Raw genomic sequence first — 22935 nt, forward strand, 5'->3', positions numbered from 1 at the left:
TTAATGCCAAACTTCTTCATAATGTGGCGCCATTTTTTTCTCTCCCCAGGTCTTCCACTTCGCCTACCTCAAGGATCAGCCAGTGTGCTGGCATCTTCTTCAGTATGTACTTTGTAGCTTTGTGCTTTGCCCAGATTTTCTTTCTCCAGGTATCACTGTTTAAAAACAAGACAAAAAGATTTAATGAAAAGCTATTAATACATTATGAATACAATAAAACACAATTCAGTCATTAAACATGAAATAGAGGGTGGAGTGAAATCAACTAAATTTATTTCCTGGCTAATGTCTCATTTTTTAAAGAAAGCAATTTTTCTGACTATAAAAACAATTCTTATTCATGGTAGAATACTTTGTGAATGCAGAAAATACACATTTTAAAAGGACTCCTGTAATCACATGATTTAAAGACAACCATTATGAGTTTCATCCAGGTTTGTTGCTTTCTGATCAGTGTTAAATGCAAACACATCAAAAACGTCTTTCCAACATGCATGGAATCTTACATACATAGTGTTATATCTGGCTTTTCCACTGAGTGATGTAGAAACAATAGTACAATATCCGAGGTAAGAATCCAGGCAGTGACAAAGAAAATAAGTAAACTGCCCAGTTCACACAATTACTAATTAGTAAATTCAAACCAAGTCTGTGGTCTGTGACCTGCCTTCTTAACACTATTCTATCCCCCACCCACTTTTATGTCAGCTTTGTTGGGTAAAAGTCACCTTAAATAAGGTAACAAACAACCCAAGCAAATAATGGGCAAAAGATCTGAACAAACACCTCACCAAAGAAGATATAAAGGTGGTAAACAAGCATATGAAAAAAGCTCAACATTATGTCACTAGCAAATTGCAAATGAAAATAAGGAGATAGCACTAAATGTTTCCCTATTAGAATGGCCAAAATCCCAATCACTGACACCAACTGCTGATGGAGATGTGCCCCCTGGCAATGGTGACACAGTGGCTTCTATCTCAGTCCAAGCCTCCTAAGGTCATTTTTGCTTGTCTTGTGTCAGCTCAGTCATAAGCAGGCCTTATATGCCTGGGCCTTAACCAGAGGCCTCCCTTAGTGTTCCTGTCCTTCTTCCCAAAGGCACAAAAATTGGCCTGTGTCAATAGAGGGGCTTTGGAGGAAGGAGGAGCAAGTTTCCTGTCCCTCCCAGCACAGCAGCAGACCTCTGCTTTGTGTCAGTACAGGATCCCGGAGGAGAGCTGCATTATCAAACTTAGCCCCACTGCAGATGGCTCTTCCTCCCAATCCTCCATCCACAGAGGAGGACCTTTGCCTGGAACCACAGGTAGAAGGCTTTCCCCTCCCTCATCCAGTGGCTTTCAGCTTTTGCTTTATGTAAGAGAAAAGTTCAGGAAGAAGGCAAGTTTTCATCCCGTGCACCCTTGGAGGAGGTTTTCTCAGGTCTTCTGTCTGCTCCTTCTTATGAACAATCAGCAAAGATTCGTTGGAGTGGATTTGGGATTCTCCTTGTGTCTGGGGCTCACAGGGACCCTCAACTCTTGTGTCAGTCAGTCTTCGTTCAGGTATTAATTCATTAAAATTTTCAGCTGTTTTCTTCTTGTGGCTGCTTGTACGGCAGTACCTATACCTCCCTACTCCTGCAAAAAGCCGAGCAGGAGTCCCTGGCTCCATGGGACAGCTCGGGATTCTGTTCATTTTAAATTTTAAGCTCTCTGTTGACACGTTTATTAGAATAACCACAAAGTATTCCCCTCTGATTTCAGGAATTTAAGAAGGGCATCTTTAGAGCCTTTCCTGCCTGTAGATCCGGGGATCCCTGCTTAAGAGCCTTCATTTGTAGGGATAGCAGAATGAAGGTTTAGACCCACATATATAGAAGAAAAATCAAACCTGAATTGTAACTTACCACAAGTTTGACTTTGGGCATCCTTATCCACGAAATGGGGATAACAATAGTGCCTACCTCATAAGCCTGTTTGATAGGATCAACAATAAGTGTGTGGTAAGGATCTATGGACCTAACACTCTACTTGAAACGTAGTTAATTCCTAATAAATAATTATTATTTTCTAGGAACTGGTAGCACAATGCCAACTTTTATAGGACACAGAACTCAGAGTTGGTAGTGCAAGAGAAAAGCATAAAGAGATTACAACTAAATTCTGAGTTCTGTCGTCAGTGCTATTGTAGAGGTGTACATACCAGGAAAGTACTTAGGACAACTAGCAGGATGTGAGATTGAGCTAAATTTTGTAAGATTAGTGAGGCTGCTAATCTTATGAAAAATTAGTGGGGTGGGACAAAAGGAAAGCAGATGGTCAAATGGAGGGGGGACTGTTGGGGCAGGAGCAGCAGGAGCGGTGGCTAGGGGTGCAGAAAGTTGGGGCATACCATGAGGAATGGAGGGCAGGAGGGGAGTGACCACATAGGAGGAAGCCAGAGAGGCAAGCAAAGGTCAAGAACTCCAGACAATGAGCCTTGCTGGAATGCCTCAGAAGGGTGGAGGCAGGGTGAGTTTTATTTGAAGATGGATCTAATTGCTAGGGAGATAATCCACTGACACACAAGAAGGAGAGATGGAGAGATCAGTTAGAGGGCTGCAGCCACACTCTGAATGAGAAAGGATAGCAGGTCCAACCAGGGAAGTGACAATTGATGCCAGTGGCAAAAGAAGGGTGGACTTAGGGCTCCAGGGGGGTAAAACAGAACAGGACCTAGCTACCCAGTGGAGCCAGCAAGAGGGAACTCTAGACTGAAGCCCAGGCTCCAACAGAGAGGGAGTGTGAAACACTCAACTCACAGACTCAGAGTGAAAAGGGACCCCAGGCTGGGACAGCCAGACAGATGTACATAAGCCAGCATGCACTCCAGGAGGTTTTGCTCAGAATCCTCCCCAGAAGGTGACTGTGGAGAACAGGCTCTGTGCTCTGCTCTGAGTTACTCCATGATACATAGAACAGGAGCTCTCAGACTCACCTACACCTGAGTTACTCCATTTTGGAAAGCACCTTGTCATAAGCTACTGCATTTTGAGCTTAAGCGCCAGCTGGAATGACTCTACACCTTGATTGTACAAATCAACAACCACCATTTGCCTAGCACAACTATAAGGCCGACAGGGTCCAGTCTCGGAGTGCTCCTTGAGTGAGGAGCCTTGAGTGAGGGGGTTGCTCATTTGGTGATATAAGTTTGATAATGCCCATGCATCCATGTGCTTCTGATTAATTTGATACATTTACAGATGAGAAGCAGGGCCTCAGTGGGAAGCCAGTCTCATTGTAGTGTTAGCACCAAATATTACTACTACAGACTCCTGGACTGGAAGTAACAGGAAGGAGACTTCTCCCTTACCCCCAATGTAAGAGGTCCGGAGCATAGAAACGAGTGTTTCTTAGCTGCTTCGTGCCGGAAGAATCAAGAATTCTATGTTCTTTTGCCAACTATAGCTTTGCTATCCACTTACACTGTTTATGGGGAAAACTGTTATCTGGGAATAGAAAAGGCCAAGGACTCTCAACTCCTCTCATGGCTCATTTAACCTTCCAGGATCTTGCATTCACAAAGGGAGGGAACTAAACTTGAGGATTGTTTGAACAGATGTGCACTGTGTGTTTCATGTTATGGTTATGAAGACTAGGACATTGTCCCATCATGGCCACTTTTAAGGAGTGGAGACTAGCTTGGAGATAAGCATTTAGACTACTGCAGAACTGTGTGTCATTGTCATTAATGTAGACCAATGTAGATTCACAGGGTATAGTATTTTCACCTGTAGAAAGAAGTTCACTGAATACTTGTGGGTCACCTGATAGTCATAAGCTGGACAATCACAAGTTCTTTTATTCAAGTCTTAATTTCTAATATCTATAACACTCAAATCACACATCATACTTCACACAATTATATATATATATATTTAACAGAAAGGCTAAGAATGGGTTAAGGCAGCCATAGGGGTTCAGTCAGCTGAACTGAGAGGAAAGGCAGAGAGCAGGTACTAATGGTGGTTAGATTAGATGTTCAGGGTGTCAAAATGCAGGAACTTATACTATGCCAAGGTCCAGACAGACAGCAATTTCAGAGTGTCCATTTGGAGTTTCAGCTTGGAGTGGGTCATGCATGGTTGTCATGGGCAGGAGAAACCATGCTCTGCTGAAGCTAGATGGCACAGGAAATTGAAGGTTTGTCACTATGGCAAATCTCTCCCCCTCAGCTTCCTGAGTAGAAGAGACTACTGACACTCACAGCACCTAGCCCTTTTCTGGGTTTCTTAATGTGCATGAGAATGGGATTCAGTACTAGAACTGAAGAGCCTACTTGGAGAAAATGAATCCTATACTTACAAGGAGCCCAGAGCGCTGACAAAAGATGGGAGGAGGGTACTGATACTGTTACTTGGATTTTGGGGGTGGGGCACAGATCCTCCTAAACACCTGTATAGTGTTCTGCAGAGCAGTGGGTTTTCTGTATACTAGAGGAACAAGCAATTCCTCCAAAATCTTGGTGGGAAGGAGTTGGCCAGCTGTGAGTCCTTCTGCTGGCAATGCAGACTCTTCCATATTTGGCACCTCCCCTCATATGTCTCAGCTGTAGTAAGATGCTCCTTACTCCTTTTTCAGTAGGTTCAGTCCTGGGTGCATAGCCCATCTCTGTCCAGTCATAGGGTGACAGCAGGAATAATCAAGGACAACAGTGCAACAAATGAGAGAGACAGACAGACCGACAGAAAACCAGGCAGGCAGACAGACACTGACCTTCTGGGATCAAACAAGTTTAGGGGGAACTTTTTACAGAGCACTTTTTACAGGCCCTGCTTGAGCAGGTGGAGTAAGTGCTGGTGATATTTGCATAGATATATTGTGTGACTCCATCCATATCCACAGGTTGGACCTCAGCTACTGAGTGCGGGTGCCACCCAAGACCTTCTCGAACTTGTAAACTTGATAAAAAAAAAAAAAAAAAAAAGGCTGAGACTTGGAGAAAAATCGAGGCGTGGTTATTGTCATTGACATTTCGCCTTTAGACCTTCCTCAGAACTCAGAAGTAGTACTGCTCTTCACCGCTCCGCCAGGGGGCAGGAGGGGTCACATTACACAGGGAATTTTTTAAAAGAAAAAAAAAAAAAATCCCTAACTTTCCCCCCAAATTGTGTTCCTCCTCATGAAACCGAATCCTCCAGCTGCAGCCTCCCAGCCGCCCGCCCCGTGCTGCCGCCGCGACTTGGAGGCGGCGCCCCTCGCCCGCCGCCTCCCCCTGCGCCCCTGCCCTGCCCTGTCCTGCGCAGCCCTCAGCGCCGCGCCACCGACCCGCAGTCCCCAGCCCTGAAGATGAAGGTTTGGCTGCTGCTTGGTCTTCTCCTGGTGCTCGAGGTGCTGGAGAATGGTGAGTGACTCTGGACGGATACGATCGGGCTTGTGCTGCCTATAGCCCCCCGACCCCCGTCCCCATCCGGCAGTCTGTGGTTCTGCTCCCACGACTCCCTGCCCGGTGCACCTGCCCCCGGGTAAGAGGGTCTCCTTTCTTCTGCTCTCCACCTCTCTTGCTAGCCTCCTGAGAAAGTGGCCGTTACTTGGACCCTCAGGAACCCATCGGGTCTGCTCCAGCCCTCTCGGGCAAAAAAAGCCCTCCGCGGGCAAACGGAGCATCCTCAGCCAGAGCCTGGTCCAACCCCGGTGTCAACGTGTCGGTCTGGGAGGTGGCGCGGAAGGGGTAGATCGCTTCCATTTCCGCGCTGCAATCGGACCTCAGCTACTGAGTGCCGGTGCCACCCAAGCAAGGCAATTGCTGATTCTTACGCAAAATTCTTGCACAAAATTCCAAGGGTCCTCCCCCGCAGTCCTGAATTTATTTCTGTATACCAGTTTGGGCTTAAATCCTGCAAGATCTGCATAAGTCTTTGACCAGAAATTTTTGTGAAACCTTAAACCTCAACCCCACCGCTGTCACGTTGCTTCATTTCTAATGGGATGGAAAAAGGCAAAGAAAAATGCACATAAATGCACTTTTTAAAACGTGTGCCTGCTTGTGGTTCTTACTGTTGTGTGGACTCAAAACCACAGGGTCCGGTTTTATTTGTATGTATGTATGTTTGTGTGTGTGATTATGTATACACACACACACATATATGGTATAGATCATATATATTCTATTTTTGTAGTATCTATCTGCTGTTTAGTTTGCCTCTTTAATTGTTGTTATTTTTACAGTACATCTTTCATCTGGTTACATCCTGGTTTCCTCAAACCTCCCTTGAAATTCCTTGGCTACAGCCATGCATTTGCTTAGATTTGGTTGGAAAGCAGCTTTTTTTGCTGTTATGCCACCTCACACTGGCTCAACCTGGTTCAAATTTTAAAACACTCCTCAATCCTGAACAGTTTCTTTCTTTCCTGTGAAATTATAATCATTTGGAGAGAAAAAAAAAATTCTACTTTGGGAAGTTCAGGGTGTTTTGTGGGACTTGAAGTTGAGCATGAGGATCCTTCAGCCTAGAGCCATGCTTAATAAAATAGAGGCAGAGTTCTGCTGGAGGAGCAATGTTTACTCTTTGCCCAGAGAGAAGTTGGCATGAGTTCAGTTTGTAAAATCCAATATTAAAATGCTCCTGGCAGGTCCCTGTATGTGACAGTTGAAACGGAGGAAATGCAGTATTTGGTACCATTTTTTTGAATAGGGAAAGAGATGGCCAGTCAAAATAATTTCAAATAGTCCATTCATTTTGTTTATACCCAAGATGCCAGTCTCAGAGGTTCAGGAGATGTCTTAGGCCAAGGTGTACCCAGATCATGTGAATTGTTACCAACATCTGCCTAAATTAATTAGCATCTGTTTAAACAAAATGTGATTCATTCAGTATTAAGTTGAATACAGACTGAATATTTTATAAGAAATAATGAGTAAATTTTATGTGTGAAAATAGTGCTGTGATTTTGTTTTTTAAAGTCCACATGTATGATTTATAGACCATGGATAAAATATTGAACACATACTTGGCAGTAAATTTGCCTTATTAAGTTATATAACACTTTTCCCAGCCTAGCCAGAATTATTTTTGGTGTTTTTTATTTTTTTATTTTTATTTTTTATTTTTTTCTGTTTTGAGTTGCGGGGCAGGCTCAGACCAGGAACAACCAAGGAAAGTCATACTGGAAGTCCTTTTAATGCTGGTCTCTGATTGGCAGATTGATCCCAATGCCACCTGCTTCTGATCCCAAATCACAAACTGTAGACCCAAGGCTTGGCTTGTCCCATGGCCTTTTGGCTTTTGAGATCACATCTGGGAGAGAGGTTTTTATGAGGAGGAAAAGGATTCCCTGCAAGTGGGGGCGAACATCTGTCCTAACCTAGTAAAGTTTGCCATGCCTAATTCTAATGTGAGTTATGTTTTTAGAAATGTTATTTCTCTTCATGAGGTGGAGGTGATTAGAGGTGCACATTTCATACCTCAGTAGCATGAAACTGAGGCATGAAAACAGTGAATAAATTGCCCAAGATCCCAGTTAGAGGTACTCATAAGCAAATGGAGAGGATAGATAATAAATAAACAAGACATGGGGCTGGGATTGTGGCTCAGCGGTAGAGTGCTCACCTAGCATGGGTGGGACCCAGGTTCAATCCTCAGCACCACATAAAAATAAAGGCATTGTATTGTGTCCATCTACACCTAAAAAATAAATATTAAAAAAAAATCAGGTCATGTACTTTTAAAAAGTAAATAAATAAATAAACAAGACATAATTTTGGGAATTGATAAGTGGCATGAAGAATCATTAACCCAGGTGCATTAGTTCCCTGTGGCTGCTATAACAAACAAGTTGAGTATCCCTTATCTGAAATGCTTATAATCAGACATGCTTCATATTTCAGATTTTGAAATATCTGCATATATAAGTGATTATAATAAAGATGGGGACCTAAGTCTAAACACAAATTTCATTTATGTTTAATATATGCCTCATGTACAATATTTTTAGTACATCTGTATTTTGACTGTGACATGTCACAAGAAGTTGAGTATGGAATTTGTTTTCTTTTTCTTTTTTTTTTGGGGGGGGGCGTGTACCAGGGTACAGGGGCACTTAACCATTGAGTCATATCCTCATCCCCTTTTTAAAATATTTTATTTAAAGACAGGGTAGCAGTGAGTTTCTGAGGGCCTCACTAAGTCACTGAGGCTGGCTTTGAACTCACAATCCCCCTGCCTCAGCCTCCCTAGCCACTGGGATTACAGGTGTGTGTCACTGCACTCGGTGGGTAGAGAATTTTCTTTTGTGATGTCATGTTGGTACTCAAAAAGTTCTGGATTTTGGAGCATTTTGGATTTTGGATTAGGGATGCTCAACCTGTACCATGAACCAGGTAGTTGAAACAACAGAAGCTTATTCTCTTGCAGTTCTGGAAGCCAGCAATCCAAAATCAAAGTTTCAGCAGGACCTTGTTGCTTTTGAAACTCTGGTCAGGATGCTTTTGAGCCTCCATCTAGTAGTGTCTGGCAATTCTTGGTTCTCTGTGGCTTACCTCTGCATCACCCCAATGCAGCTGATGTCACATAGCTGTCTTCTTTGTGTGTGTCTCTGTCCTCATGTGGCATTTTCCTCTTGGTGTGTCTCTCCTCCTTTCATAAGAACATCAGTCATACTGGATGAGACCCTATCTTCTGTCTTCATCTTATTAACTTGATTATAGCTGTAAAGACCCTATTCCAAGGAGTTCACATTCACAGGTACCAGGGGTTACGACTTCAACATGTCTTTTTGAGGGACACAATTCAACCAATAACCCAGGGTGAGACATGAGAGGTGCATGATGCCAAGGTGAGGAAGCAACCCCTACAGATGTTGGAAAGAAGAGCCCTGCATTCAGGTCAAGGCCATGGCGAATGCAGCAGCTTCCAGGTGGCTGATGACCATGGTGCCTAAGGACCATGAGATGTAACAGGAGATGGTAAACCCTTGTAGCACATGGGAAGACTTCACACTTTCTTCTAAATTAGGTGAAAGTCACTGGAGGTTCTGAGCAGAAAAATGTCCATGATTTATATTTTTAAAAGTTGAGTTCTAGGTGGAAACCAGGACCCTACTTATGAGGTGGTTTAATAGTGTGAATAAAATATGGCTTGGGCAAGGATATGGCAGATTATGGAAGTAGATGGAGGGAAAGGAGACTGGGGTCAGAGTCAGTTTTGAAGTCAAAACCACAAGCATTTGCTCCGGGATTGAATATGGCTTAGGAGATAAAGAAAAGGATCCAGTAAGACTGTGAGGTTTTTGTTCTGAGCAACTGGGTCCACAGACTTGCCATTTACTGTTGAAGGAAACTCTGGAGAAGAAGCAGGTCTAAATCACTTTCAGAGTTCAGTTATAGATGTATTCAATTTGAGATGCCAGCTAGTTTTCTAAGCAGCAGTGCTGAGTAAGCCATGGGATATTCAGATCTGAGTTCAGAGGCAAGGTCAAGACTGGAGGGAGGGCAGCTCACCACATGTAAATGACGCCAGAGCCCTTGGATGGTGTGAGGTCACTTAGAGAGTGAATGTCATTAGAGAGAAGCTGCCAGGGCTAAGCCTTGGGGGGCTGAGATGGAGCAGAAAAGAGAAGGAAGAGCTGCCAAGGAGACAGCAGAATTGTCAGCGGCACAATGACAGCAGGTAACTGAGAGCCAAGAGGATAAAGGTTTTCAAGAAGCACATCATCATCTGGGTTCTAATAACGGTTCTGGGAAAATGCCTCAAATTCTATCCTGAAACAGAAGTAATGCATCCTCTGCAATTTTATGAAAATGATACTTTAAAAAGTGGTAGGAGGGGTTTTGGAGTGGGGTTCTGGAAAGGAAAAGGTCTAATCTTTCCACCTTTGTATCTTAGAAAAAGTATGTGTTCTTATGGGGTTTTTCAGGAAGAGTGGAAAAACAAGAAAAGACATCTCAGTCTATACAAGTAAAAAGGAGGCACACCTGAGCTGCTCCAAAGGGTTTATGGTGTGGGGGTTACTTGATGCTACCCTCAGGGCTGGCCTTTCCCCTTAACTGCTCATCAGGGAGGAAAACAAACAGCTGTAGCTCTTTCACGTTAATGACTATGTTCAACATGTAATCCTCCACTAAGCAGCAATGATTCAATTAATGAATTTATTTGCTTCTCCAACACAAGCCTACAGAATTAGAGAGGTCAATAGCCAGGTCAGATTTCATGAAGAAGGTCTGGATGGAAATTCTCAATCAATGCTGAATAATCGCGGTCCTTTTCCTGCTTGCTTCTTGCTGTGTAACATAGGGTCATTCACTGGGAGCTTTTGACCAGCGTCTCCTCACTTGTGGATGCTAATATATGCCTTGGAAAAGTCATCTCCGGCCCCTGTGCTCTCATCCCCAGTGTCAAGTTCTGTTTGACTTGGAACTCCTTGTGAAGGGCTGGGCCCCTCCAAGAATCCACTTAGACAATGGTGCTATGCCTGGGATTTATGCAAATAAAGTGAAATTGCCACAAGATGCTCATCTCTATGGTGGAAAGACAATGGCATGCACCAGAGAACTCTCTAGACTTGGAGTCAAAGGATTTGGCTTTGCATTCACTACCTTCTCAATGACTTGGAGTAAGCTATTTGGCATCTGTTAATTACAAAAAGAATAATAGCTTCTTTGTTTCACTACCAGTTTACCATGGAGTCACATGAAACAACTACAAAGCAACAAATAGCACTTAACTAGCTTTTACTATGGATCACACATTATTCTTAGCATTTTAAACACACTAGCTCATTTAATCCTCACAACAATCCATGCAATAGTTATTCTCAATTACAGAAGAGGAAGCTCAGTCAGAGAAAGGGCAAATAACTTCCCAAGACATGCAGTTAGTAGGTGGCAAGTCAATGATGATATTTTATTGTCTGTGAATTTTGCCACCTATTTCTCTATGAAATATCCTATGCAATAGTTTCAAAAATGCAATGTTAATAGATTATCACTTTTATTTACTTATGATACAAATTCTTATAAAGCCTTTTGGGATATAACCAATTTACATAGTTAAGTAAGTCATATTTTAAAAAAAAATTAGACATGGATTTTGGCAGTTCCTCAATCCCAGTATTCTCTGGCTCTGTGGGGCCACTAGGCTGGGATTCTGCATGTGTGTGAGTGTGCACACACACACATGTGCTTGAAGCCAGAGCCTCACATATGACTATGCACAAGCTCTCCAACTCTTCTCAGGCTGGCTTCTTCAATTTAGTGTTATTAGCACCAAATCATGGATCAATTCTGTGGTCAGATACCTGGAGCAGTGATACATTGGATCAATTGATGGATCTATTTGGTGAAAAAAGTCATATGTTTTTGCAAATACAGTAGCAAATATTTGGATACATGATATCTGTAATTAGATAATATGATGTTCCTGAGTAGCACAGTCACATAGGATCTGACAGTTCAGAAGTCAGACAAAGACTAAATTCCAAAGGATTTAAGAAGGTTATTGTCATTTAGTGATTTTTTTTTAAACTAGGGATTGTACCCAGACAAGCTTTTACACTGAGCCACATGCCCAGCCCTTATTATTTATTTTGAGACAGGGTTTTGCTGAGTTGCTTAGGACCTTGCTAATTGCTGTGGCTGGTCTTGAACTTGCAATCTTCGTGCCTTAGTCCCCTGCATCATTGGGATTACAGCATGCACCATCGCCCCCAGTTGTTTATTGTCATTTTGATCACTTGAATTCCTGTTATATGATAAAGAAAACACCAAGTTAGACATTAGTCTGGAGATCTATTAATCTCATAGACATAGTGTGACTAAAATGTTTATAACTTGGACATTATCATGGTAGGCTTTTATTTTTATCTTTAGGGGGGAAAATGTGACTTCTAGGGGCAGGCATGTAGCTCAATGGTAGAGTGCTTACCTAGCATGTTCAAAATCTTGGGTTTCAATATCCAGTAACAAAAAAAAAAAAAAAAAGGAAGGAAAGAAAGAAAGAAAGAAAAAAGTGACTTCTACCTTATTGCAAAGCTGAGGCTTCTGCTTCATAATTAATGTTGCTGAATCAGTGAACTTCTGTTTGTCTGATATATTCCCACCAGTTACAGAGCTTCTCCTTCTAAGAGGCTGAGGAATCCTGTGCAGGTAGCCACTGTGTGTGGAACCAAGCGTGAATAAATCAAATAATGAAGGTCAGTGAGAGTCTAGACAAACAACAGTTTCAGCAACAGGCACTGGGAACTCTGTCTAGGAGAACAGGGTTCAAGGACACAGTTCTACTCCTTAAGGGGATTGAGAAAGTTCAGCAGGAACTATGACCCAGAAGAACTGGAGTAGAGGAAAGAAAGGAAATAAGAAGAAACAAAGGCCTAGGAGAGGAGCTGGTCCTAACCAGACCTGAGGCCACAGAAAAGAGCAGGTCTCAGGGAGCAAGGCTTACCAGCCCAAGGAAGGCAGTGTACTGAGGACCGGAAGTGGGCACTGAGCTGAGAGTTCTCAGGAGCCGGATTGGTTCCAGAGTCTGGCTCAGGCTGAACTGAGTGGAGGCTAAATGGCTCCTCTCTGTCTCAAAGATCAAATGGCAAAAAAGCGGCTTTGAGCTTGAAGAGTAGACAATATGAGCAAGGCTCATCCTCCCGAGCTGAAAAAATTTATGGACAAGAAGTTATCATTGAAATTAAATGGTGGCAGACATGTCCAAGGAATATTGCGGAGATTTGATCCCTTCATGAATCTTGTAATAGATGAATGTGTGGAGATGGCAACTAGTGGACAACAGAACAATATTGGAATGGTGGTAATACGAGGAAACAGTATCATCATGTTAGAAGCCTTAGAACGAGTATAAATAACGGCTGTTCAGCAGAGAAATCTATGTCCTCCCTCCAGAAGCCCTGTTTAACTATGACTTGAAAATTGGGTCATGTACACTTTCATATTAAACTTTTTGTTAAATAAACTTCAATAACAAAAAAAAAAAAAAGATCAAATGGCATGGGTTGGGGATATAGCTCAGTTGGTAGAGTGTTGCACCCATACTGAAGGTTCTGGGTTCAATCCCCAGAACCATAAAGGAAAAGGAAAATGAAAGATCAAAGGGTAAGCCTTTTCTGGTATCCTAGTTTATCATTTCATAGTTCAGTTCAAATTAATTGAGTTTTGATTATGATTTTCTCCTGACTTATCATTTTCCCCATTTTATACAAATGCCCTGCAATTCCCTCAATTGGCTGATGTTTGTGTAGTCATCTATTGCAAATATATACAAAATGTCTGTCTCCACATAGTGAAATGAGCACTTTGGAATAGGGATCAGGAGACTTGAGTTTTATTCTACCATCTGCCACTCATAAGTAGAGTGATGCACAATTTATTTAACTTTTTAGAGCATCCTTTATTATTTTAATCTATAGCACAAGGACTTTACCTAATTGATTTCCAAGGTTCCATAAGTTTGGATGCTTGTGTAAATCTCTGGGCATAGATCAAGTCACCCTTTGAGCTTATGCAGACAGATGGTCCAGCTGAAACTTAGGTGCCTATTCGCCTTTTTATCCTTGGTGAGTGGACAACGGCACGGCTATAGGAGACTTTGCTGAGGTTTCTAGAGCCCAGTGGCCTGCCAAGGGCAGGGCCATGGGAGCAACTCTCCCTGAGACAGGTAATAAAGGGTGCATTGTCTGAAGAGAAGGCAAAACAATAAGAACGCCAACTTAAAGTAGGTCAGCTTTTTAATTATCTCTATTTGCTGCCAACTCTCGACAACGTTGGTGATAAGATCCTCCTCCTCCAAGTATATTTCATTGGCTCAACTCTGAACCATTGCTACAGTTAATGTTTAGTTTTAATAACTTATCTGTAAGCTTTAAGTTAGCATCTGTTTAGCACTTTTTCTTTAAGAGACCTTGTATTCTGCATGAATGTTGTCAGCTCTTGACAAATTTAGAATCCACTTTACACTTTCATTTTGAAAGAGAGTTTGCTATGGCGCAAAGTCTTTTGAGTACACTTCTGGAGCTAGTTGGGTCTCCAGTCCCATGAGACTCCAAGACTCTGCATTTAAATGGTAGACTCAAACCGAACAGTGAGAACTCAGGGATGAATAAGACCAAAAGCAGATTTTGAATGAACTACAAGGAATAATATTTTTTTTATTTATAAGGGCAAATTTTAGTTCATATGTCAAATATTTTGCTGAATTTGAATAATATTTTTGAAGCTGAAATATATTCCTTTAAAATTGTTTAAACTAAAGAATGAATGAATAATGATTATTTGTGATAATTAATGCAAACAGTTTTGACAATGAGAAAGAGGGTATTTTTCCCATTACAATTGTGTGTAATAGCAGGATTTGTTGCAACATATTTGTAGATGCACAAAATATAACAATATAATTTGGCCAATGACATTCCACAGTATTTCCCCTCCACCACCACTCCTTTCCCTTTCATCTACTGATTTTCCTGCCCGCCCCCCAACACACACACCTTTCTTTTCCTTTTTCCTCTTTAGTTTCCACATTTGAGAGAAAACATACAACCCTGTACTTTTTGCATTTGGCTTATTTTGCCCATTTCCTTGCAAATGAGAAAATTCCATTCTTCTTTATGTCTGAGTAAAACTCCATGGTGTATCTGTACCACATTTTCTTCATCCATTCATCCATTGATGGACACATAGATTAGTACTGTAGTTTGGCTATTGTAAATCGAAGCACTCAATTCTTTAATAGTTGGGGCGGGTATGCTGAGTTTCATATATTAATCCACACAAAATTAATTGTATGGTTAAATTCCTAACATTACAAAAGTGTATAAAGTGAAAAACCAAAGATTTTTCTTTACATTCTTTGTTTTGGGAGCAACCAGATTCCTTGCTTCCTCCAAGTTCCTATGCATATACAAATAATCAGAGGGAAGGCCCATTGCTGCCCTGCTCACAGAGAAAATCATGACCTGTTCAGTTCCACCTGTTCAGGGTAAGTTACTCTTTCCTTCATGGCTTCATCTGCAGACCCTGGGTGTGAGTCCTTAGAGCTCTGGTTACCATAATTTATAGGTCTTCTTCTGAGAACATGGTAGTATTGCATTTACCTCCCTTGAAGTTAAATATGACTTATTTGGGTCAATAACAGGTGAATTGGTCAATAACAGCTTCTAGACTGAAGCTTCAAAAGCAGTGAGAAATCTTCTTCTTCCATTTTCCTCTGCTTTGGTGTCTGGCAGTGTTCTGGTGGCTGCTCTGTTAGCCTGGGTCCTGAGGTGAGAGGAGGTCCTTGTGTAAGGATGACCTGTCCAGTCAACACTTTATGGGTATGTGCAATGAGCAAAATTAACCTTCTGTGATACCGTGATCTAAGAAGAAATATATTTTTGGTCTTTGTCCACAGTTCTGAGCAGTTGTAGCTTCCTGAATTAGAAGGATGAGAGAATACCTTTAAAAAAAAAAATCCAATAAGCCCCTTCCACTATACTTGAGTTTATGTTAATGAGGTGATTTTTAGAGGATGAGGCTGTTGCCCAGTGGAACCAACCATGTGATTAGAGGATTGGAACTTTCAGCCCTACTCCCTGAGCTCTGGCAAGGAGATGGGGGCTGCAGATTGAGTTCAATCACCAATGGCCAGTTATTTAATCAGTCATGCCTACATAATGGAAACTCCATTAAAAACCCTAAGTAAAGGGGTTTGGAGAGCTTCATGGGCTAAACTTATGAGGTGCAGGAGGATGGTGTGCTTGGAGAGAGCACGGGAACACAAATGTCCCTCCATATTGCCCTGTGTACCTCTGCTTTGGGCTGTTCATTTGTATCCTTTATAATAAACTGGTAAACACAAGTGAAGTGTTTCCTTGAGTTCTATGAGTCATTAGAAAATTATCAAACATGAGGAGGGGGTCATGGGAATCCCTGATTTGTAATCCAGTTAGCCAAAAGCACCAGAGACTCAGTAGCATCTAATATGAGAGCAACTCCTGTGACTGGGCCCTTAACCTGTGGGTGTAACAAGGAGTTAGGCTGTTCACTTGGGCCTGGGAATGTCCAATGGGTAGCTAAAAGCACAAATTAAAAACTTGGCATCTCTGTCTCCATTTTGCATCTGAGTCACCTTGGATTCAAGGAAGGATGGGTTTGATTGATAAACATCTTGCATGAGTGCAAACTCCTTCTCAGACAATTGCAACTTTCTTATCTTAGATCAGGCCCCACCTTACTAATCCTGAGATAATGATCCACCATAGTTTTCCCAAGACTGCTTGACTGTGCATCTCTCTAGTTTTTATCTATATAATCTGGAAGTTCATACCAGTACCCTGGAAGATAGAACTGGAAATACTCATCCTCTTTGTCTTCCCAGTATAGCTATACTAATTAAAGTTCCTTTCCTGCTTTTCACTATTACTTTTCCATTTGTTTTTGGGGTGAGTGACTGAACCTAATTTGTTGGGATCTTCAGGCCTCTTCCAGGAACACAGGGTCTATGCTTACGCTAGGTAGATAGTATCAGAACTGAAGTGAATAATAGGACACCTTATTAGTTAGTATCAAGAGACTTGGATAATTTCTTGATGGGAAAAACCCATACATTTGATGCCAAGATACTGTGAGTTCAGATATTTCCTTCATTTTGCTATTTTGAGCCACTGAGATTTGGGGAGGGGGCATATCCTTACTGCAGCATAATCTAGCCCATCCTAACTGCTAATTCGTCCTGTTGGAAGTCTCACAAGTGCCTGGGGCTATTGAACAGCAGATGGATGTTGGCTGTGGAGCTGAGCTGGCAATAAAGCCACACATTGTGAGCTCATCCTCTCCCTGGCTCCTCTCTGCCATGTCCTTGGACCCTCACCCATTCTCTCAGTCCCCCTCCTGGCACCAGTCTGCCTTGTTCCTTCCTTTCCACAGGCACAGTCTTGTTTTACTTTTGGTAGAGGAAAAGCTGGTTCTCCTTTTTAATGGCTGCTTAGTATTATTGGCTTTCCCTTCACAAATAATTGTCACTTCTGCTGCATTTGATCATAAGCAAAGCTGGAGGGGCCATCTTGGTGTAGAGGAGAGCGGTGGTCCAATCACAGGCCTCTTCCTCCTTGAGCCACCGAGTTGTCCTCATAGTCCTAGATTGGTATTTGCCTGGAGTTTTTTCCTTCTTATTAAAGTGATGGGGCAGTTCAGCAGAAGTCCATCCTCATCAGCCAGAGGCATTCAATGCAAAGGTCCAACTCCAAGTCCAGGGGGGGACAGGTGGGCAGGAATGAGTGAGGAGGCCATCTCTTAGAATGGTTGACTGCTCTTTGGGCCTCAAGAAGGTGAGACATCTGGCTAGGTCTTGACATAGTGAGGCCATCAGATCTGCCCCTTGCCTTTGTGGTTTCAGCTGCTCCTTGACTTGCTGACACTCCCAGAGCTAGGTAGGAGCGTAGGACTGTCTAACTCAGATGCAGTGTACAGGGAGTCCAAACTTCCTTTCCAGGTGTTGTTTCTTCCAGGCAAACTTTCTGGACCAACTTCCCTGCTGTGGATTCCCACAGAAACCTGTAGGTGCTGCTGTCCAGCACTGACCACCAGCGGTACTCGGAGTTACTCCTAAGGTCTGCTAGGAAGCTCCTCCTGCCAAACCAGATTTGGGGTTCTCTCTCCGGTCCAGGCCCCAGCATAAGGAGGGGGAGTGGGTATTCCTGGAGGCTGGAAGACCTGAGGCTCCTCTAGGTCAGGAGTCAGTGCTTCATCTTGGGGTTGCCCAAGGCCAGTACCATCGGCTCTTCTCAATCCTAGTTTAGAATCTCCTTAACCCCTTGGAGGCATTCCCAACTCTGTTCATTCTTCAACTCTATGGAACATGAGCCCAACTCCAACTCCTGCCATTAACACTGTGGCTGCTGTAACAAAATACACTGAGTGGCTTAAACAACAAAAATTTATTTTCTCTCAGTCTTGGAGGCTGGAGGTTTAAGATCCGACAAGAGGGGTATTAAAAGATTACCCACTTGGGCTTTCACATACTCCGGGGATGTCACAATGCTAGCCCACTTCTCTCTCCTCCCATTTGCACAGTTGCTGGCCAAGACCCTCCCAAGAACAAGCGTCCAAAAGAGCAAGGAGAGAACAGAATCAAACCTACCAACAAAAAGGTGAAACCCAAAATTCCTAAAATCAAAGATAGGGACTCAGCTGACTCCACACCAAAGACTCAGTCTATCATGATGCAAGTGATGGAAAAAGGTCGCTTCCAGAAACCCGCTGCTACCCTGAGTCTGATGGCAGGTCAAACGGTAGAGCTTCGATGTAAAGGAAGCCAAATCGCATGGAGTTACCCTGAATATCTTGACACCTTTAAGGATTCCCGCCTCAGGTAAGCATTCTTTTGTTCTTGTTTAACTTGTGTTGGGTCAAGTTTTGGGTTTTGTTCCCTCATTCGATATTATGTTGTTTCTGGCATCTACCGTTTTACTCTAATAGGTTGTAAAAATGAAAGCTCAGTGAGCAAAAGCTGTAGATTTTATATCTTCAGAAAAGAATTGTTGCAAATCCTATTGACGCTGGTTGAAAGAATGAAGTTCTATGGGCAACTCTAATGCACAGAAATGGAGATTGAAGGTACTCCTTAGTCAAAACTGATGTGTAGATTAGTGAAAATGTACTCAATGATTTATGTTGTTTTTAAGTAATCATAGTGAAAGCTGAAATGACCTAATGAGATTTCTGTGGCTAAATTGACCAGGGAATAACTTTCACTATTTTTAAACTTTTCTATTGTGTCTGATTATTTTTACTTCTGTGAATGTAGAACTTTCGCAGACAAAGCTGCCTGAGTTGGTAAGAAGGCCAAATATTTCTCATGTTGAAGCGAGTACTTCAGGAGGCTGAGCTTCTTGTTCAGGGCAAGTAGTCAAGAGGATGACAATGAATGAGCTGGGTGCAGTGGTACACGGGTGGAATCCCAGCAACCCAGGCAAGAGGATCACAAGTTGAAGGCCTCAACAACTTAGTGAGACCCTGTCTCAGAATAAAAAAATAAAAAGGACTAAAGATGTAGCTCAGTGGTAGAGTGCCCCTGGGTTCAATCCCCAGTGTGAACAACAAAAAAAAAAATTTAAGATAATGACAATGAAAAGGGGTTGGGAATGTGGCCCAGTGGTTGAGCACGAACAAGGCCCTGGGTTCCATCGCCAGGATCACAACAAACAAAACTGCTGAGAGGACCTTCCCAGGGTACTAGGAAGGAGCCCTGAGTACTGGCTATGGGTCAAGAAGTGTGTTTGGGGTTAGAATCCTGTATATCTTTGGGGAATTCTCCTAAATCCTTTGGATCTTAGTTTCCTCGTGCATAGAATGAAATCAAATGATTTCCAAGATTTTTTTCCAGCCTTGTTTTCTATGATTTATGATAAGAAATACAGAGTATTATCTGGGATGACTGGAATGGGAGGAAGAAAGAATGTAGAAGGAGGGCATTTCAAACTCTGCTTGTTCATAACAGACATATATTTCTGCACAAATTCCTCCTCCACCGAAATTCAAGCCTGCGAGGACATCACCATCCTCTCAGTGGCTCAGCCAGAAAACTCAGCAGCATCTTTTGCTTACTCCCTTACTCCTCATGTCCACCCGCCAGGTGAAATCAGCCTTCTCAACAAACATAAACCTGTGCTCTTTCCACGTGGTTTCATTCCTGTTCCTCTAAGAAGCCACACCCAGGGGTACCCTCTTAGCCACGCCCAGGCTGCCCTCAGCCACACCCAGGTGTACCCTCTTAGCCACGCCCAGGCTGCCCTCAGCTACACCCAGGTGTACCTCTTAGCCATACCCTGGGGAACCTTCTTCTTCTTTTTTTTTTTTAACTTTTTTTTTTTGTAGTTGTAGATGTCACAATACCTTTATTTTCTATTTATGTATCTTTATGTGGTGCTGAGGATGGAACCCAGGGCCTCACATGTGCCAGGCAAGCATTCCACCACTGAGCTACAGCCCCACCCTCTGGGGGCACCTTCTTAACCACACCCAGGGAGGTCCTCCTCCTGTCCCCTTCTCCAAACAGTGAGATGTTAACCAAGGCAGAGCTGGTCATGTCACTTCCTACTCTGTGGTTTGCACTGGGATCAAGTAGAGCCAACCCCAAGCACTGAGACCCTCCTGATCTCTACTTTTTCTTAGCGTCCCCTTCGACCTCCACATTAATATCTCTGCTCTCCTGACCTGGGCTTCGGGGACGTTAAAAGCACCAGGACCCTGGGTCTTCAAAGCTTGCTGCTTCTGTTGCCTGCGGAACTTTTGGTGCCTCCTCACCTGGCTCCCTTCAGCCCAGGCTCGGCTTTCTCAGGGTGTGCGGGCCCATGGTAGCTGGCCTTCCTCCTTCCTGCTCTCTGCATACTTACACCTACTTTTTCCTGAAACTTTGAGTGCTAGGTATTTAGCTTTATCTATTTAATGACCAAATGACAATAACCTCCCATCTTCCCAATACATATGCCCTTCTTTCTTACACACACACACACACACACACACACACACACACACACCTTAGAAAATAAACTAAAATACATGCATCTAGGTATCCATCCTCTTGTATAAGACCTCTTTTGCATATTTATTCTGACCCTACACTTCAGCATCACGATGTAACACTGTAAAGTCTTTAAAAAAAACTTTATTTATTTATTTATTTAGTATGTAGTACTGAGGATCAAAGGCAGTGCCTCACATGTGCAAGGCTAGCACTCCACCACTGAACTACAACCCCAGCCCCTGTAGAGTCTTTTTTAAGGTTTGATTGGTTGAATGGTGACCAGAAAGTGAGAGAGTCAATCAATTTTCCCCATTCCCCTCTCCATACTTGAAGAATTTGTGTGTGTGTGTGTGTGTGTGTGTGTGTGTGAGAGAGAGAGAGAGAGAGAGAGAGAGAGAGAGAGAGAGAGAGAGAGAGAGAATATGTATGTATATCCTGCTTGGTACAAATCTGGAGAGATTTAATACTACATATATTTGCTTTTTAAATACACATGTATTTGTGTTTTAAAAAAAAACATAATGTAAATTTATCCTCTTAATAATTTGTGTGGTGTGTGTGTGTGTGTGTGTGTGTATGTGTGGTGTGTGTGTGTGTGTGTGTGTGTGTATGTGTGTGTGTGTGTGTGTGTGTGTGTGTTGTGCCTGGGATCAAATCCAGGGCATGCTAGGCAAGGGATCTACCACTGACCTACATTCCCAGCCCACTCTTAACAGTTTTTAATACAACAGACTTCTAGAACTGAGACTTGCAGGACTGAGACTCTATGTCCACTGAAAAATTCTGTTTTCTCTCTTCCCTATCCCAGCCCTGGAAATCACCATGCTGCTCTGTTTCTATGAATTTGACTACTTTATAACAATAGAAGTGGAACCATGTCGTATTTGGCTATTTGTGACTGGCTTATTTCACTTAGCCTAGTGTACTCATGGTAGCACAACAGGACTCCTTCTTCTTAATTTTTTCTGGTGTTGGAGTTAAGCCCCAGCCTTGAGCATGCTAAGACCATACTGTACCACTGAGCTGCAATCCAGGCCCAGATTTTCTCCTTGTTTAAGGTTAAATAATATTTCATGCATAGATAGATGGATGGATGGACGGATAGGATAGATAGATAGATAGATAGATACAGAGATATTTAAATCCATTCATCCATGGATGGACATTTACTTTGCTTCTACATTTTGATTATTCTGATCAAAGTTTCAGTGAATGCATGTGCACATATATCATTGACATCTTGTTCTTAATTCCTTTGTTATACTCCCAGAAGTGAGATTTATCACATGTGTATTTTAAACTACTTAATTTACTGAAATCAGATTTACATACTTCTTTGAAACCAGAATTGAGGTAATTTACTCTAAACATTTATTTTTTTTTCACTTATAAAAAGTACCCTACACCTAGAGGGTTTGGTGCTTGAAGATTTAGTATTTTTTAAGAGTATTTTCCAAGTTACATCTGAATTTTATGATGAAATATGTTTGAAAACATTTTAAGGAGCATGAATCTGAATTGAAAAGGAATATATGGGAGTTGAAAAAAATCCATTTGACTTTTTGACATTAAATAGCATTTATTTGATGCACAGTTGGGGCCTTATAAGAAAGTAAAGACAGATGGGGGCCCCCAAAGATCTTATGAAATGTGAAAAACATCTACTCCTACCTCTCTATCAACCAAAAAAAGCCACAATTTATTTGACACTAGAAATTTAAGAAACGGACTCTTGACATTGCTCCCAGAACGTGGCGCCTTTGGACAGCAGAGAAGAATTCTTCACGTGTTTTCTTTTCCTGTGGAATTAGTTCTTTCCAGCATTGACTGCTGTGGGGTTGGAAGCTCCCCAGGTGTGCTTCCAACAGAGCCTGGTGGTGTTAACCGATATTGGTAGCTTTCTGGAACCAAGTTTAATGTTAGTTACCACATTTATCCAAACAATCTGAATACTTCATCTTTTCCTACTAAAGTGTGAGCTGTTCTTGTCACTGATCTATAAAAGCATGCATACAGAGGCAGCAATTTATGAAGAAGAAAGGGGTCTAATTATCTTTCAGAGCCCCAGGTAAGTGAAATAGGACCTATGTGGATATAAATGTTATATACATTTGTTTTCCCCAAAGTGATGGGCATGACATAGTCACTTACTAAATGCTTGAATGCATTAATATATATGGCATAACATTTTTGGATAGTTGATTTAAACATGATATAAACAAAAGAAAATTACCCACTCCAGTATAAGTAAGTTGGCCTCTCCTTAGAACTGAAGGATGCAGAAATCCATCTGGACCCATGAATTTTTTTGTCCCAATGTTTTAGCTTCAATACTGCTCCAGTTTCTTAGACTATAAAACAAGATGGTCTCTGCGAACCCTCACAGCTGTGAAACTGGGATTTGAGAAAATGAATTTTGAAACCAATATTTCAGTACATTGGCATAAATATTTTAACCAGCAATAATTATATAT

The 22935-nt window shown here is 42.2% G+C and overlaps 1 protein-coding gene and 1 pseudogene across 1 annotated transcript in view; both read left to right on the plus strand.

Moving 5' to 3' along the window:
* Positions 1–5190: 5190 nt before the first annotated feature.
* Positions 5191–22935, plus strand: part of Pdgfrl (platelet derived growth factor receptor like) — a 46478-nt gene continuing 28733 nt past the window's right edge. Inside the window, exons 1-2 of the mRNA XM_026389485.2 lie at positions 5191–5364; positions 18010–18307. Of these exons, the coding sequence (XP_026245270.1) occupies positions 5310–5364; positions 18010–18307 (353 nt within the window). The 5' untranslated portion in view covers positions 5191–5309. The remainder of the gene's footprint in view (positions 5365–18009; positions 18308–22935) is intronic.
* On the plus strand, positions 12550–12922 carry LOC144250169 (small nuclear ribonucleoprotein G pseudogene; annotated as a pseudogene).

Source organism: Urocitellus parryii, chromosome 14, assembly GCF_045843805.1.
Source record: "Urocitellus parryii isolate mUroPar1 chromosome 14, mUroPar1.hap1, whole genome shotgun sequence".
Classification (NCBI taxonomy): domain Eukaryota; kingdom Metazoa; phylum Chordata; class Mammalia; order Rodentia; family Sciuridae; genus Urocitellus; species Urocitellus parryii.